At 40.5% G+C, this 13,191-nt stretch overlaps 1 protein-coding gene across 5 annotated transcripts in view; it reads right to left on the bottom strand.

The window, feature by feature from the left end:
* Positions 1-13,191, bottom strand: part of TLK2 (tousled like kinase 2) — a 105,803-nt gene that overhangs the window by 7,256 nt on the left and 85,356 nt on the right. For 4 of the 5 annotated variants that reach the window (XM_089901385.1, XM_022589087.2, XM_022589085.3 and 1 more), the window contains 3 exons: positions 8,490-8,579; positions 4,653-4,822; positions 3,282-3,420 (listed from right to left, as the gene is read on the bottom strand). In XM_089901385.1, coding sequence (XP_089757511.1) covers positions 3,282-3,420; positions 4,653-4,822; positions 8,490-8,579 — 399 coding nt within the window. The remainder of the gene's footprint in view (positions 1-3,281; positions 3,421-4,652; positions 4,823-8,489; positions 8,580-13,191) is intronic. The other variant, XM_089901384.1, reaches the window with a different exon arrangement.

Genomic DNA, 13,191 nt, shown 5'->3' with positions numbered 1-13,191 from the left:
ATTCAACAAGTTTTTAAAAGGAGAGGGAGCACAAAAGAAGTGCACACAACAAACATTAAAATACAACTAGAAGTGGTGTGATTTCCTTTCAGGCTGGCAGAAGAAGATGTCTCCAAAATAAATTACTCCTTTAAAAGTCCAAATGAATTCAGGACCCAGTACAAATCTGAGGGGAGTGGCTATTCTGTCTTCTTAAGGTAGCCTCTTTTGGAAATCTAGACTAAAAATAACTACAATTATAGTCAATGGTGACATTAAAGTTCATATTATGAAAGGGTATTTTACATTCCCTACTTTAAGAGTGATCAGGGGCTTATGGAAGACTAACAAATAGTGCATAAAAAGCCAAACAAACTACTAGTTATTAGCCCAACTCAATCCTCGTCTGAATTCCTTCCTTCCCCACCCACCCCTGGCCTCTAAATAGACTAGCTGGACAGCCAACCACACCAAATTGTATGGTGCGGAAGGTAAGTGCCTCTTAGCATTTAGGAAACAAAATAAATATGTTTTTTCTCCTCATTGCCTGGAGTCTTCACCATAGCACAGCTGGAAGGCAGAATTCTGAAGATAACAAATTGATTTCTGTAGATTTCATGCTGGCAAAATCGATTCTGTGAAAAACTATTATAAACCCTGCTGTGCTTCTGGTATAAAAATCTAAATGTATAGCTGGAAGAGAATCACAAGAGTTGAGAGGCAGAAAATGTTCAGATGATGGGCTTTTTTTTTTTTTTTTTAAAGAATTTTAGTTTCAGGTTGTTCCTTTTTATTTTTAACAGTCATTTTTAAATGATTAAGACCACTGACCTAGATTATTATTTCACAATGAAAGCTTTTAGCCAAAACACACATTGAAAAGTGAAAATATAGACAGAGAACTCACAAAGGGGGGTGGGGGAGAAAGGCAAAGAAATAAAGATATAGACAAAAGAATCTATAAAAAGAACAGCTCTTCCAAATGCCACTAAAACCTCCCTGAACCGTAAGTTTTCATGGTTCTTGATTCTTTAATATACATAACTTAAATATGATCTTGGATAAATAACAAATAGAACCTTGATTCTAAAATGATTTTTTTAATGTACTTATAACTCTTTGGTGGAAGCAGTAGGGAAAAAGTAAGTTCTTGTTTGTGGTGAGGAAGAACAGAGGTTGTTGGACTTCTCCAAATGCAGAGCAATAATTTGGCCAAATAGACACTGTCCCTTAACAGCACAAATCTGGCATATCACTTTCTAGGACTCAGTTTCCCCAACTATAAATGAAGAAATACACTAGTTCTTCACCCAAATAATAAGCATTCTAAGTCCTTATCAAGGACTCTGGGAGGGAGAGTAGAAGACAGTTCTAAGATGCTACACTAAATTGTATTTAAAAAACAAAGTTGCATACGCCATCATGATAAAATCCTCATAGAGAAAAATGATTCTCAAGGCCTAGTCTAGGGGTTCCTTATTTAAAAGTAGTATTCCACGTAGAAGAATTCTGGAACAACCAAATGCCGCAAACAATCACTTAAAATCTGTTATGTCCTCCCATTCTATCTATGTGTCTCTGGGACATAATACGAGGATGACATATTGAGGACGGTGATTATAAACACCAATATGGAGACTTTTTAAACCTTCATAGAAACCCATAAAATTAATTTTCTCAGTAGCTCCCTCTCTACTTTACTCTTTATTATGAAAAAAAAATCTTCAAATATGATCTAAAGTAGAAAGAATCGTAAAATGAACCACAAGTAAACATCATCCAGCTTCAATAATTGTCAAGATACGGCAAATCTTTGCTCTTATACACCCCTCCCCACCTCCCCCAAACAGATTACTTTGAAGCAAATCCCAAACATTACATATTTTTATTTAAATTCCAACCACTGAATTTTATAGCTTAGCAAATACAGCAATAGGCAGCAATGAGATAATTAATTTAAACATGAAAAATCTTTACCTTTAAAAAAGAACAAGCTATCAAATGAAAAGCTAAAATCCAAGTTCTGGTGAATTTATATAGCAGAGGTATAGACCTGCTTCCAGAATTTCCAACAACAGATATTTTTGTATCATTTACTGACAGGAATCCACAACCACCACCAAGTGAATAAACACTGTAAATGTAGCTTCTATTTTAAACCTAGAATCTCAAAGTTTTAATTTAGGGACTGATTTTCACTATAGGTACCATCTCCACAAACAATACGGAGCAAGGGAAAGTTGAAATTTTGTGTACATGGTGTTTCTAGCAGGATATGATTGAGTCTTTCTTTAATATGACGGGAGTGGTAAGACCAGGACTGACGTCCCCCTCTTCTCTGTCTGTTTCAGATCAACAACCTCATTCCAAGAGAGTCATTAATCTCCTAAGGGCCAGGGCCCTTCAGTCTCAAACATAAGTGACTTGGCCAACTGACCCTGGGGTTTAACAGTATGTATTCCCCCTCCCTTAGTGCTACTGGAGGCTTTCCCATGTTCAGAATTACACATTCCAATGTATGGCTTTGTGTCACCACCGCAGACGTGAAAAGAAAGCTCTGGTAACATGCCTTTACAATCACAAAGCCAAATGCCTGAGCTGCAGGTATCTTTTATGGTTCTCACTGTCAAAAGTAATACTCAGCAGAGTAGGATAGGGCATAGAACAGGCAGGCAGAGCTAGCTGGGGTGGGGTGGCTGGGGAGTAGATGAGTGACAACAGATGGGAAGAAATGTGGGTCAAAACCTTTTAGAACGTGGCTGCCAGAAATGGACAAATTTCTTGGTAAACCATGCTTGTGTTTTCCTGTTTAGATTTCAAGGGATGCTATGGTTATTTTACATCCTAATCTTCATAACTCCTTAGTTCTTGAGAGTCCACCATCCTCAGGCAACTCTAAAAACAAATCCCTCATCCCATTAACTCATGAAGAGAGAGACCTGCATTTGAGATTCTGAAAAGAATTTAAGGCCATTCTTTACATACGCATGAGCAACCTCATCCTCTATCTACTCAGTAGGGGCAAACCTAGGGAGGAAACAAACAACTCAAACACGTGGCCCCACATAATCTCTTTCTCAATGGTTTTTCAAGAACAGAAAGAAAAATTAAGACAAATTCATGTAAATACAAAGAGTCAAACTGTTGAAAAGACAGTAAATATTTGGAGAGGAAAGTCTACTATGGTATACAGCATTTTTGCCTAAGCAGACAGGATGTAGTTTAATTAATAATTACCAACACTTCAGTATAGCACAGCCACATCTCCATCAGCCAACTTGACAAATCTCCCAGGTACCTACCAGTAAGTACCAGCACCTTGTGATGTTAGCTCCATGCCATCCACTGAATTGTAGCTATCATCATCCATGATCTTGGAAAGACCAAAATCTGTGATTTTTATCTCTCCACATGCTGTACCATTTACTAAAAGAATATTACCTAAAAAGATAAAAAACTTCATGAATAAAAAACTTACTAATTAAAATAAACCAAGGTAATAACAGGCAAGAAGAGGACAACTGAACTGAAACTCTTACATATAACAGCAAACATTTAAATCTCTGGAATAAAACGCTCTGGACTCTGGATGCTAGGGGAGAGTTGTAAGTGTCTGGCGGCAAATTTCTCTTTTCCAAGAATCACCTGCTTAATGTGCCAAAACCACCACTATGAGCAGTGGAAAAAAATAATTAACTGGCCAAAGTAAAGTATCACTTCTATGGTTGGTCAAAAATAGTGGGAAAGTTACATCCGAACTTTCAGTAAGGATCTCTTAACCACCCTGTTTAGGACAGTAGTTTCGGGGGGGGGGGGGCGGGGGGAATCAAAGAAAACATACAAGGGAATCTAAGCTGGTACCACAGTGCCACCTACAGCTCCTGGGGCAGGAAAATGTAATGGACTCAGTGACAGAAAACCCAATTACACAATAGCCATCTTTTTAAAAAATCACTTCATTGTGATGAATTTTTTAGTCATTTGAATTATACTAGAAAATTAAAGAATAGTGAATAGTGAGATTTAACATGTAGCTATCAGAAGAGGAGAGCAAAGTTAACAACCGTGCCCACCAGGAGGTAAATGGGAATCTTCCCAACACCTAAGCTCAGCTGGTTAGAGCAGTCTACAGACAACACAGGCAGACTTCTAAGCAACAGCCCAGAATGACAACAACAGACAGAAGTAAGAAGTCTAATTGCTCTCTACTCGACTGGCGACTATCGAAGTTAGATAGTAACCATGAGAAAAGATGGAAAATTCCACTCGGAATTTAATGAAATGGGAGGCATATGTGTAAAATAATTTGTTAATGTGGGGGCACTTATCAGAGAGACTTGGAGTAGAGGAACTGCTATGCAGTGTGAGTAATGGGAAAAAAACAAAACCGAGCTTGCCAGAGCAGTTCTTTCTTAATCGTACTGACATCATGAACTGCCCTGGCTCTAAGACAAGGGCATTGTTTCTCCAGAGCATTTAATACAACCCACCCTCCTAATAAACCCAGTGCTGTGTGGCCGGGACTCTCTTATTCCCACTACCCAGGCAATTTAAAGTCAGATGTTATTAGGCCTTCTTGGTCCCCGGCCAAGTCCCCTAACTTTATAAAATTAAAAGTCACTTATAAGACCAAAGAAATACTACCAATACTGTCTCCTAAAAATTAGACATACCTGGTTTGAGGTCATAGTGTATGATGGGAGGTTTTATTTCATTTAAGTACTTTAAAGCATTCACAATCTGCATGATAATGGATCGGGCCTCTTTCTCCGACATTAATTTGTGCTGTTTCAGGTAGAAGTCCAGATCATTTCCCTCACAGTATTCCAATACTGTACAAAACCTAAACATAAATAAACCAACATTTGACCGTGGGATAAGAGCAAGCAGATTAAGTCTAAACCAGCCCGACTGAAAACGTCAGGTCATTAGCTTCTCACTTCTTTCTTCTTTGCTCCTTAAAATATTCTTCTATTCTTTATTCAGTATTAGCTAACTGAGTGGTTTACTGGAAGAAAACTGCTTACTCTTTTGGTGAAGAGCGTCTGCACCCTTCCTGTTGGAACCTGCTGTGCTAAAGTTCACCCAGGGCACACCTCTCCTTGAATCAGGACCATAACAATACTGACAGGAACCGTAATGTATTTAAGCTAGATACCTCTTTTACTATCTACACAATGCTCCATTTCTAAACAAGTACCTTATGATCAAATACACAACTGTCACTGCAAACATTTTATATGACCTCAAGTGCTGACAGTGAGGAAGAATCTAGGGTTTGCCTAGGTCCCAAGGGCTGGTTGCATACTACCTCTCCTGCCAGATTGGCACATACTATGATTTCTCTTTGCTAAACACACAAGGTATAAAAGAGCTTTTTAAAGTACAGTATTGATGGTTCTAACAAATGTATTATTACACAGTATGAGTTTTTTTCTTTCACTTGTATCAGTATATCATACAGACCCCAATTTTTTTTAACATCTTTATTGGAGTGTAATTGCTTTACAATGGTGCGTTAGTTTCTGCTTTATAACAAAGTGAATCAGCTATACATATACATATATCCCCATATCTCCTCCCTCTTGCGTCTCCCTCCCACCCTCCCTCCCTATCCCACCCCTCCAGGTGGTCACAAAGCACCGAGCTGATCTCCCTCTGCTATGCGGCTGCTTCCCACTAGCTATCTGTTTTACATTTGGTAGTGTATATATGTCCATGCCACTCTCTCACTTTGTCCCAGCTTACCCTTCCCCCTCCCTGTGTCCTCAAGTCCATTCTCTACGTCTGCATCTTTATTCCTGTCCTGCCCCTAGGTTCTTCAGAACCATATTTTTTTTTTTTAGATTCCATATATATATGTTAGCATATGGCATTTATTTTTCTCTTTCTGACTTACTTCACTCTGTATGACAGTCTCTAGGTCCATCCACCTCACTACAAATAACTCACTTTTGTTTCTTTTTATGGCTGAGTAATATTCCATTGTATATATATCATACAGACCCAAATTTAAAACTACATACCATTCGTGCCACTAAGGGTCATGTGTCTATCTTCCAAGGCAGTTATAAGCTAAAGGAAGGCTTCCTGAGAGATGAATACCTTTTAAGCTATTCTAAGCTGTGACAATATGGGTAAATCACTCAGGGTCTAGCTGGGAAATAAAAACCAGTATTTAAAACAGAGGGGCTTTAATTCAGGGAACTAATCCCAGAAATGACGGAAGAGCTGAGAAGACAAAGTGGCCAGTGAGCACCCCAGAAATCATCTAGAGCAGGAAGGCATTAGCACCCTAAGGCCAGAGGGCCAAAGGGAGGAGGTGGTGCAACCAGAACCAGACTCACCAAGGGAAACTGCAACCACAGCTGGGCGGAGGGGTCTCCACCCACCACCACCTATCTCCCCATTGGCTGAACCCCACTGAATAACAACTGACAAAGGAGCCTGGTAAATACACCCTGCAAGGGCCAACTCAGCTACGATTAAAGAGGCGCAGGACTAGCACTATGGGGCTCTGGGCAGCTCGAGGCCTTCACAAAGCACAGGAACAAGATGCGGACACACACAGTCCTGTGGGATCCCCAAACTGAACAACAGCTCATGCTTCTTATGAAACATAGCATGTCCTAGCATGCTAGCACCCTATTTGAGAAAATATGCCTAAAATTTATAGATTCTCTGATCTGATATGCTGAAATCTGAGGCAAAGACTCTCATGCTTAGTGAATTTATTCTGGACCCAATGCAAGCTGAAAATAAAATCTCACTTTTAATACCTAAACAACTCTCAGAAGACTTTCTAAAACAATGGTCTGACTTACTTTTGATAAAAATTCACCATACACACAACAGGAAGAACAAAGTAAACAACTTAACAATAGCATAGAATCAACTCAATTTCTCAGATTAGTTAAAAGTGTGTATACAATTCAAAACAGCTAATCCGAGTCATTATATTTATTTTTGAAATGATTTTTGTACTTACATTTGGGGGTGCGTGTGTGTGTGTGTGTGTGTCCTTCCTAGTATTCAAGGAACCTACTGAAAGCAAAACAGTAAGCCACCCTGTGGAAACCTGCTCTCTAACTACAGTGGGGTTTTCTGAACCCCACTCCATGCTACACACATGACTGTGCTGGGTGCACCCGACTGGAAAGGGGAAATCCCTGAGTGGATGTTTCCAAAGGGAATTATGGTCTCCCTTTGGGGCCACTTCTAAATGTCGGCCGGCTCTCTGTGCAGCAACCTCTGAGACAGTTGCTGTCTGGAGCAGGCTGAACAGCCTGAGAGGTGGAGGGAAACACTTGTGGGCCAGACCTAGGTATGTTCTCCTGATTCATTTCAGACTCCAACAAAGAAAATGTCTCCAAATGCTGAAATATTTCTAAACTCCTGGATAAACCGAGAGGTCTAGAGCTTACCTATACCAAGTAATGAAATACAACAATGCCTACGGTTATTAAAGATCTCAGACAAGTCACTTAACTTCCCTGGTCCTCAAATCTCCACCTACACAGTGAGAGGGCTGGACTGAAATCCCTATAAGCCTCTGAACCAACGTATATTTTAGGATGCAGCACTGGGCTACGCCACATTCATTCGCATCCTGCGATAAAATCACGTTGCTGGCACTTCTTCGAAAGGCCCGTCAGTGCTCATCAGGATGGGGCAGAGACTCTCTTGACTGGTGCTTCTCGGTGGTATGCTGGCACCAATTTGTGCCAGTTTCTGAGAGCTGATAAATTTTCAGGACTTTTGTGAGCTGGCTTTTAAGCCACTGGTAGGATGAATGGATAAACAAAAGGTAGTGTATCCATACAATGGAATATATCTAGTCACAAAAAGGAAGTACTGATACATGACACAAGAAGAACCTTGAAAAAACACCATGCTAAGTGAAAGAAGCCAGTCACAAAAGTTCACATACTATATGATCCATTCATATGAAAGTCCAGAATAGCAAATCTACAGGCACAAAAAGTAGATTAGTGGCTGCTTACGGCAGGGAGTGGGGGTGGAAGAATAGGGGGACGACAGCATAAGGTTCAGGGTTTCTTTCTGAGGTGGTGAAAATGTTCTAAACTTGACTACGGTGATGGCTGCAACATACATATCTGTGAATACACTAAAAACCACTGAACTGTATACTTTTAAATGGGTGAACTGTATGTATGTAAACATGTATCGATAAAGCTGCTTTTTTTTTTTTAAATTGGACATGTTCAGAGTATTTATACCACAGAAATTGGCAAACAGTACAAATCAGCCCTATGCCTCTCCCCACCAAGCTGGTTGTTAAACGTTTACCAGCACACAACAGCACACACCCTGTGGCCAAGAGACGTCTTGCTGGCCCAAATCTGAATTCAAATATGATCATTTTCCCGTAAGTGTATTTGGTCCCCTCAGAGAGCATTTCCTGGACCCAGATTTAAACTCTATTCCATGAGTAGTCAACACACTGCAAGGAAATATTATCTGCTAAGCTAAAATGGCATAGCACTTACGAGTCAGTGTCCAGTGAAAAGTAATCATACAGTTTAACTATTCTGGGATGATCCAGTTCTTTGTGAATCCGGTACTCCCTACATGCATGCCTGTAAACAAAATGGAAAATTAACATTTTGCATTTTGGCCTGTCTCTTAGAACTCTTCCAGGATACTCCTAATTTATTCTCTCACTTCTCCATTGTTCCCGAACATTCATTCCATTCAGGTCCATCTAGTCCCCTGATCTTTCTTCATCTTATTTTCTCTACCAGTATCTACCAAGCTGTTGAGAAAATAGTAGGTGCTAACCTTTTATCCCTTTCAAGTTCATTCTATGGTAATCTCATCTCTTTTATATTTATACCCAAATATCAGAACTTTAAAAATTATAAAGACAGCATTTTTTTCTTTCCTCTAAAGCTGATAGTTTCTATCTATAAATGTTATATATCCTGGGGTTACATCAAGGAGATCAATTTTAGCATGTAAATTCAATGGGTAAAAGGATTACCTGTTAGAAAAGGCAATTAGCAGTGCTTTGTATTTGTTTGTTTATAAATCCTACTCCTTACAAAAAGAAATTTAAAAGACTATCAGCTTTACTTTCTTTTAAGAAAATGCTAATTTGATCAAAAGTTTGAAATTATGGAAACCCTAGTTTTCTTATAACAAGAATATATATATATGTGTATGTATGTATGTATTAACATCTTTCTTTAGTACTTTTCCAATTTAAAATTATTTAGTAAGATTAGGAACAAAAATGTACGATATAATCTGGCAAATTCATATACTGAATTTTAAAAGAGTAACATTTAGTTCTCACTTACAAACAGAGTAATAGGATATTATTATATTTTAAGTAATCTAGCACCATTTAGTTTGGGGCATTTTGTTGTAAGACAAGAGTCAGAAAAGGGAAACTTTCCATAGTATGATAAAAAAAAAAAGTGTGTTATTTTCTGAAATGTACTCTAGCATGTCAAAAATACACAGAAAGTACTCAACCAAAGAAAAGCTGAGGAACAACTAGGGGAAGAGGGAGGGGAAGGATAGGAATCTAAAAGTAATTAAATATTCTTCCCCAATGGAAATTTGTCTGACTAGGCTTATTTTTCAAGTGGCCATTTTTGGCAGTTTTTGCTTCTTCTGATGCTTAATTTCATCAGCATCTTTATGTCTTTCTGAAAAGAAAAAACTTTCCAGCACTGAGGCAGAGCAACGTTAGAACACAGGAGGCACTGGGATCAAGAAACCAGGCTTTGAGTCTGAGCTCCATGATGCCCCCTCTCCGGCCTTGTGGGCCTGCACCATCATGGCAGTGGACTGGAAGTTTTAAAGGGAGCTCCCTAGATTTGGATGCCTCCAAAGAGAAGCTAAGCAAACGTAGCTTTGACCCAACCCCCCATCCCACCAAAGCAGCTCCACACTGTCCTTTTTTACATATCAAGATTCCACGGGTAGTGCAGTGATTAAGAATCCGCCTGCCAATGCAGGGGACACAGGTTCAAGCCCTGGTCCAGGAGGATCCCACATGCCGTGGAGCAACTAAGCCCATGCGCCCACAACTACTGAGCCTGCACTCTAGAGCCCACGTGCTGCAACTACCGAAGCCTGGGTGCCTAGTGCCCATGCTCCCCAACAAGAGAAGCCACCACAATGAGAAGCCCACACACCACAACGAAGAGCAGCCCCTGCTCGCTGAAACTAGAGAAAGCCCGTGCACAGCAACGAAGACCCAACGCAGCCTAAATAAATAAATAAATAGACAAACTATATATATATATATATATATATATATGTATATATATATATACACATTATATATATATATATATATATATATATATATATATATATATATATATTCCACAGGACAGTCCAGCGCTTAAGACTGCATGCTTCCAATGCAGGGGGCACAGGTGTGATCCCTGGTTGGGGAATTAAGATCTCACATGCCACACAGTGCAGCCAAAAGAAAGATTCCATGTAATATTTCATTTGGTAAAATAAAGGTGATGCTGTTTCTAAAAAAAGAAAACAAATTTAGAAACCTATGGTCTAAACAGATTACCATTAAGTCATTTCTTACTCTCACACACTATAAATCTATAGTCCTCTGCCCTTTTAACTTTTTGATTTTTGTGCTTTTCAAAGTAGAGACCAATTTCTCCATCATGGTATAAAAAATAGAGGAAAATAAAGGAGGCAAAAATTATGAATCAAAGAAAGTGGTAAAGTCCTCGCCAACTAAGAAAACTTTCTGTGTGTCACTGAAAGCACTCCCTCAATGTCACGTCAGGCTCTAAGGCCATTCCTTACGGTTCAGCAGGCAAGGCAGAGGCTCTGCCATGTCCTTTATATGTTCAACTTTCAACTAAGCATCCAAGGGATTAATGTACTATAAATACAGAAACTTAAATAGAAGGCTGGAAGAAACTTATCCACTAAAGTGTTAGTCTTTTTTTTTTTTAAGTGTTAGTCTTTTACTCTAAGTGGATCTATATTTAGACTTTCAATAATTTTATCCTAGAAAATTAGAAGAGTATCATACAAGAGTATACTAACTACTTTGGACTTCCCTGGTGGTGCAGTGGTTGAGAATCCGCCTGCCAACGCAAGGGACACGGGTTCGAGCCCTGGTCCGGGAAGATCCCACATGCCGCGGAGCAACTAAGCCCCTGAGCCACAACTACTGAGCCTGCGCTCTAGAGGCCGCAAGCCACAACTACTGAAGCCCGCGCGCCTAGACCCCACACTCCCCCACAAGAGAAGCCACTGCAATGAGAAGCCTGCACACTGCAACAAAGAGTAGCCCCTGCTCACCGCAACTAGAGAAAGCCCGCGCTTAGCAACGCACCCCCCCCAAAAAAAGAGTATACTAACTACTTCAGATACAATTATTTCTGTGGATAGTTTTATATGAAGTTTTTCCTACCATAAAGTTCTTAATATGCTATTTTGGGGAGTTAAAGAAATCGAGTAATACCTATTAATGCTTTAATAATGCAAAAGTAAAACAATCAGTTTAACTTTGTGTTTGTGGGGAGAGGAGAGGAAAGGGGGTATAGAACAGAACTCAAAAATAAACAATACAACAACCTTCTATTTTCTTTGAATTTTTCCTTCTTTTTTACCCAAATAAATGTTCTGATTCCAGATGGGGCTTGGAAGTCATCCCCACAAAGTGAAAAGCAATCAAAAGACGTTACTATGCAGGGTAACAGTAGCATTTTCATATTTCATAATGTTACCACAACACTGAAGTGTACTACTTTTCAGTTTAACACTGAAGTTTTGAAGCACTCTCTAAAATCTGTTTGGTGCCTGATATAAGCCTCCTTAATTTAAGTTCAAGAGAGTTAATAACATTTTGCTAATTCACTGTTATTTGTAGCCTGAAATTCATCAGTATGATTTCATATCAGTTAGGAAGCAAAATCTTTCAAAGAAACGTGGAAGTGCTTTAAGAATTTCCCCTCAAGGATGAAGAGGTCACAACAACTTTGCACACCCCCTCCCCAGTGTGTCTGTCAACTGGGAAACAGCTCCTGCCCAGACGGCTCCACAGAAGGTGCTCAGGAGTCAGGACTCCCGCCTTGGTGAGGAAACAAAGAATAGGAGGGCACCACTGCGAACCACAGCTGAACCGGTACAGAACTCAGAAAAACGAGACTGTCCCCTTCACTTGCTCTGTGACTCCATCTGGTAGACAAATGTGAAAAGAGAACCAATCTACACCCGTCAGGACTCAAAACAGCTTGCCAAATGTGTCAAGGAGGTGCATGGTCCTGACTTCAATCCCTCACTGCTTCAAAAGGCTAGAGTGGGGGCTTCCCTGGTGGCACAGTGGTTGAGAATCTGCCTGCCGATGCAGGGGACACGGGTTCGTGCCCCGGTCCGGGAAGATCCCACATGCCGCGGAGCGGCTGGGCCCGTGAGCCATGGCCGCTGAGCCTGCGCGTCCGGAGCCTGTGCTCCCCAACCGGAGAGGCCAGAGCAGTGAGAGGCCCGCGTACCACAAAAAAAAAAAAAAAAGGCTACAGTGAGCACAACCCCACCTGCAATCACTACAGTATTCGACACCAGCGTTCTCTTTAAGATCAGCCTGAAAGCTGGATACTGAGATTAGGTAAAATCTGTTTAAGTCTCTGCACAGGAACTACTTCCTCAAGGTTGACCAAGGTTGTCCCCTTGTAGAGTCAGCTGGTTTGGAGTGGGCAGTGCACACAAGCTGTGGCACAGGCTCTGAGGATAGCTGAAGGGCATTTTGAAAGAGATGCAGGAACTGTTCCTATACCCTTAGGTACTCTGAGTCTCAATATAATAAGGACATTTCTCACCGTTTTTCTAACTGGTCAGAATAACATGTGGTTTCCTTCTCTCAAGTGCTCCCTGGCATTCGCTGCCGCGTGCTATTCGTCCCTGCATGTCAAATGCCTGGAATGTACTTATAATAATGTAACTGCTCCTCAGAAGCATCTGGACTGCAGCTGCCTCTCACATAAGGGACACATGAGGGGTGCCATGCACAGAGCACACATCATCCATTTTCCTACCTCTGCTAAGCCCCATTTCTCTTAATGCCACAGGAACCTTCTCTCCCCGAGTGCTGAGCACCACTGCCAATCTGCATGGAACAGCAAGAGTTCCCAGGTCCCGGATGAACAGTAGGTATAGAGCAGGAGTTGCCTTGCTCCATGCCTGAAGAATGGGTTG

The sequence above is a fragment of the Delphinapterus leucas genome, chromosome 19 (assembly GCF_059928025.1).
Source record: "Delphinapterus leucas isolate spDelLeu-1000000601 "Yukka" chromosome 19, BTC_Dleu_Yukka2, whole genome shotgun sequence".
Taxonomy (NCBI): domain Eukaryota; kingdom Metazoa; phylum Chordata; class Mammalia; order Artiodactyla; family Monodontidae; genus Delphinapterus; species Delphinapterus leucas.
Note: the sequence above shows the minus strand (reverse complement) of the source record. Positions and strands in the feature narration are given on the sequence as shown.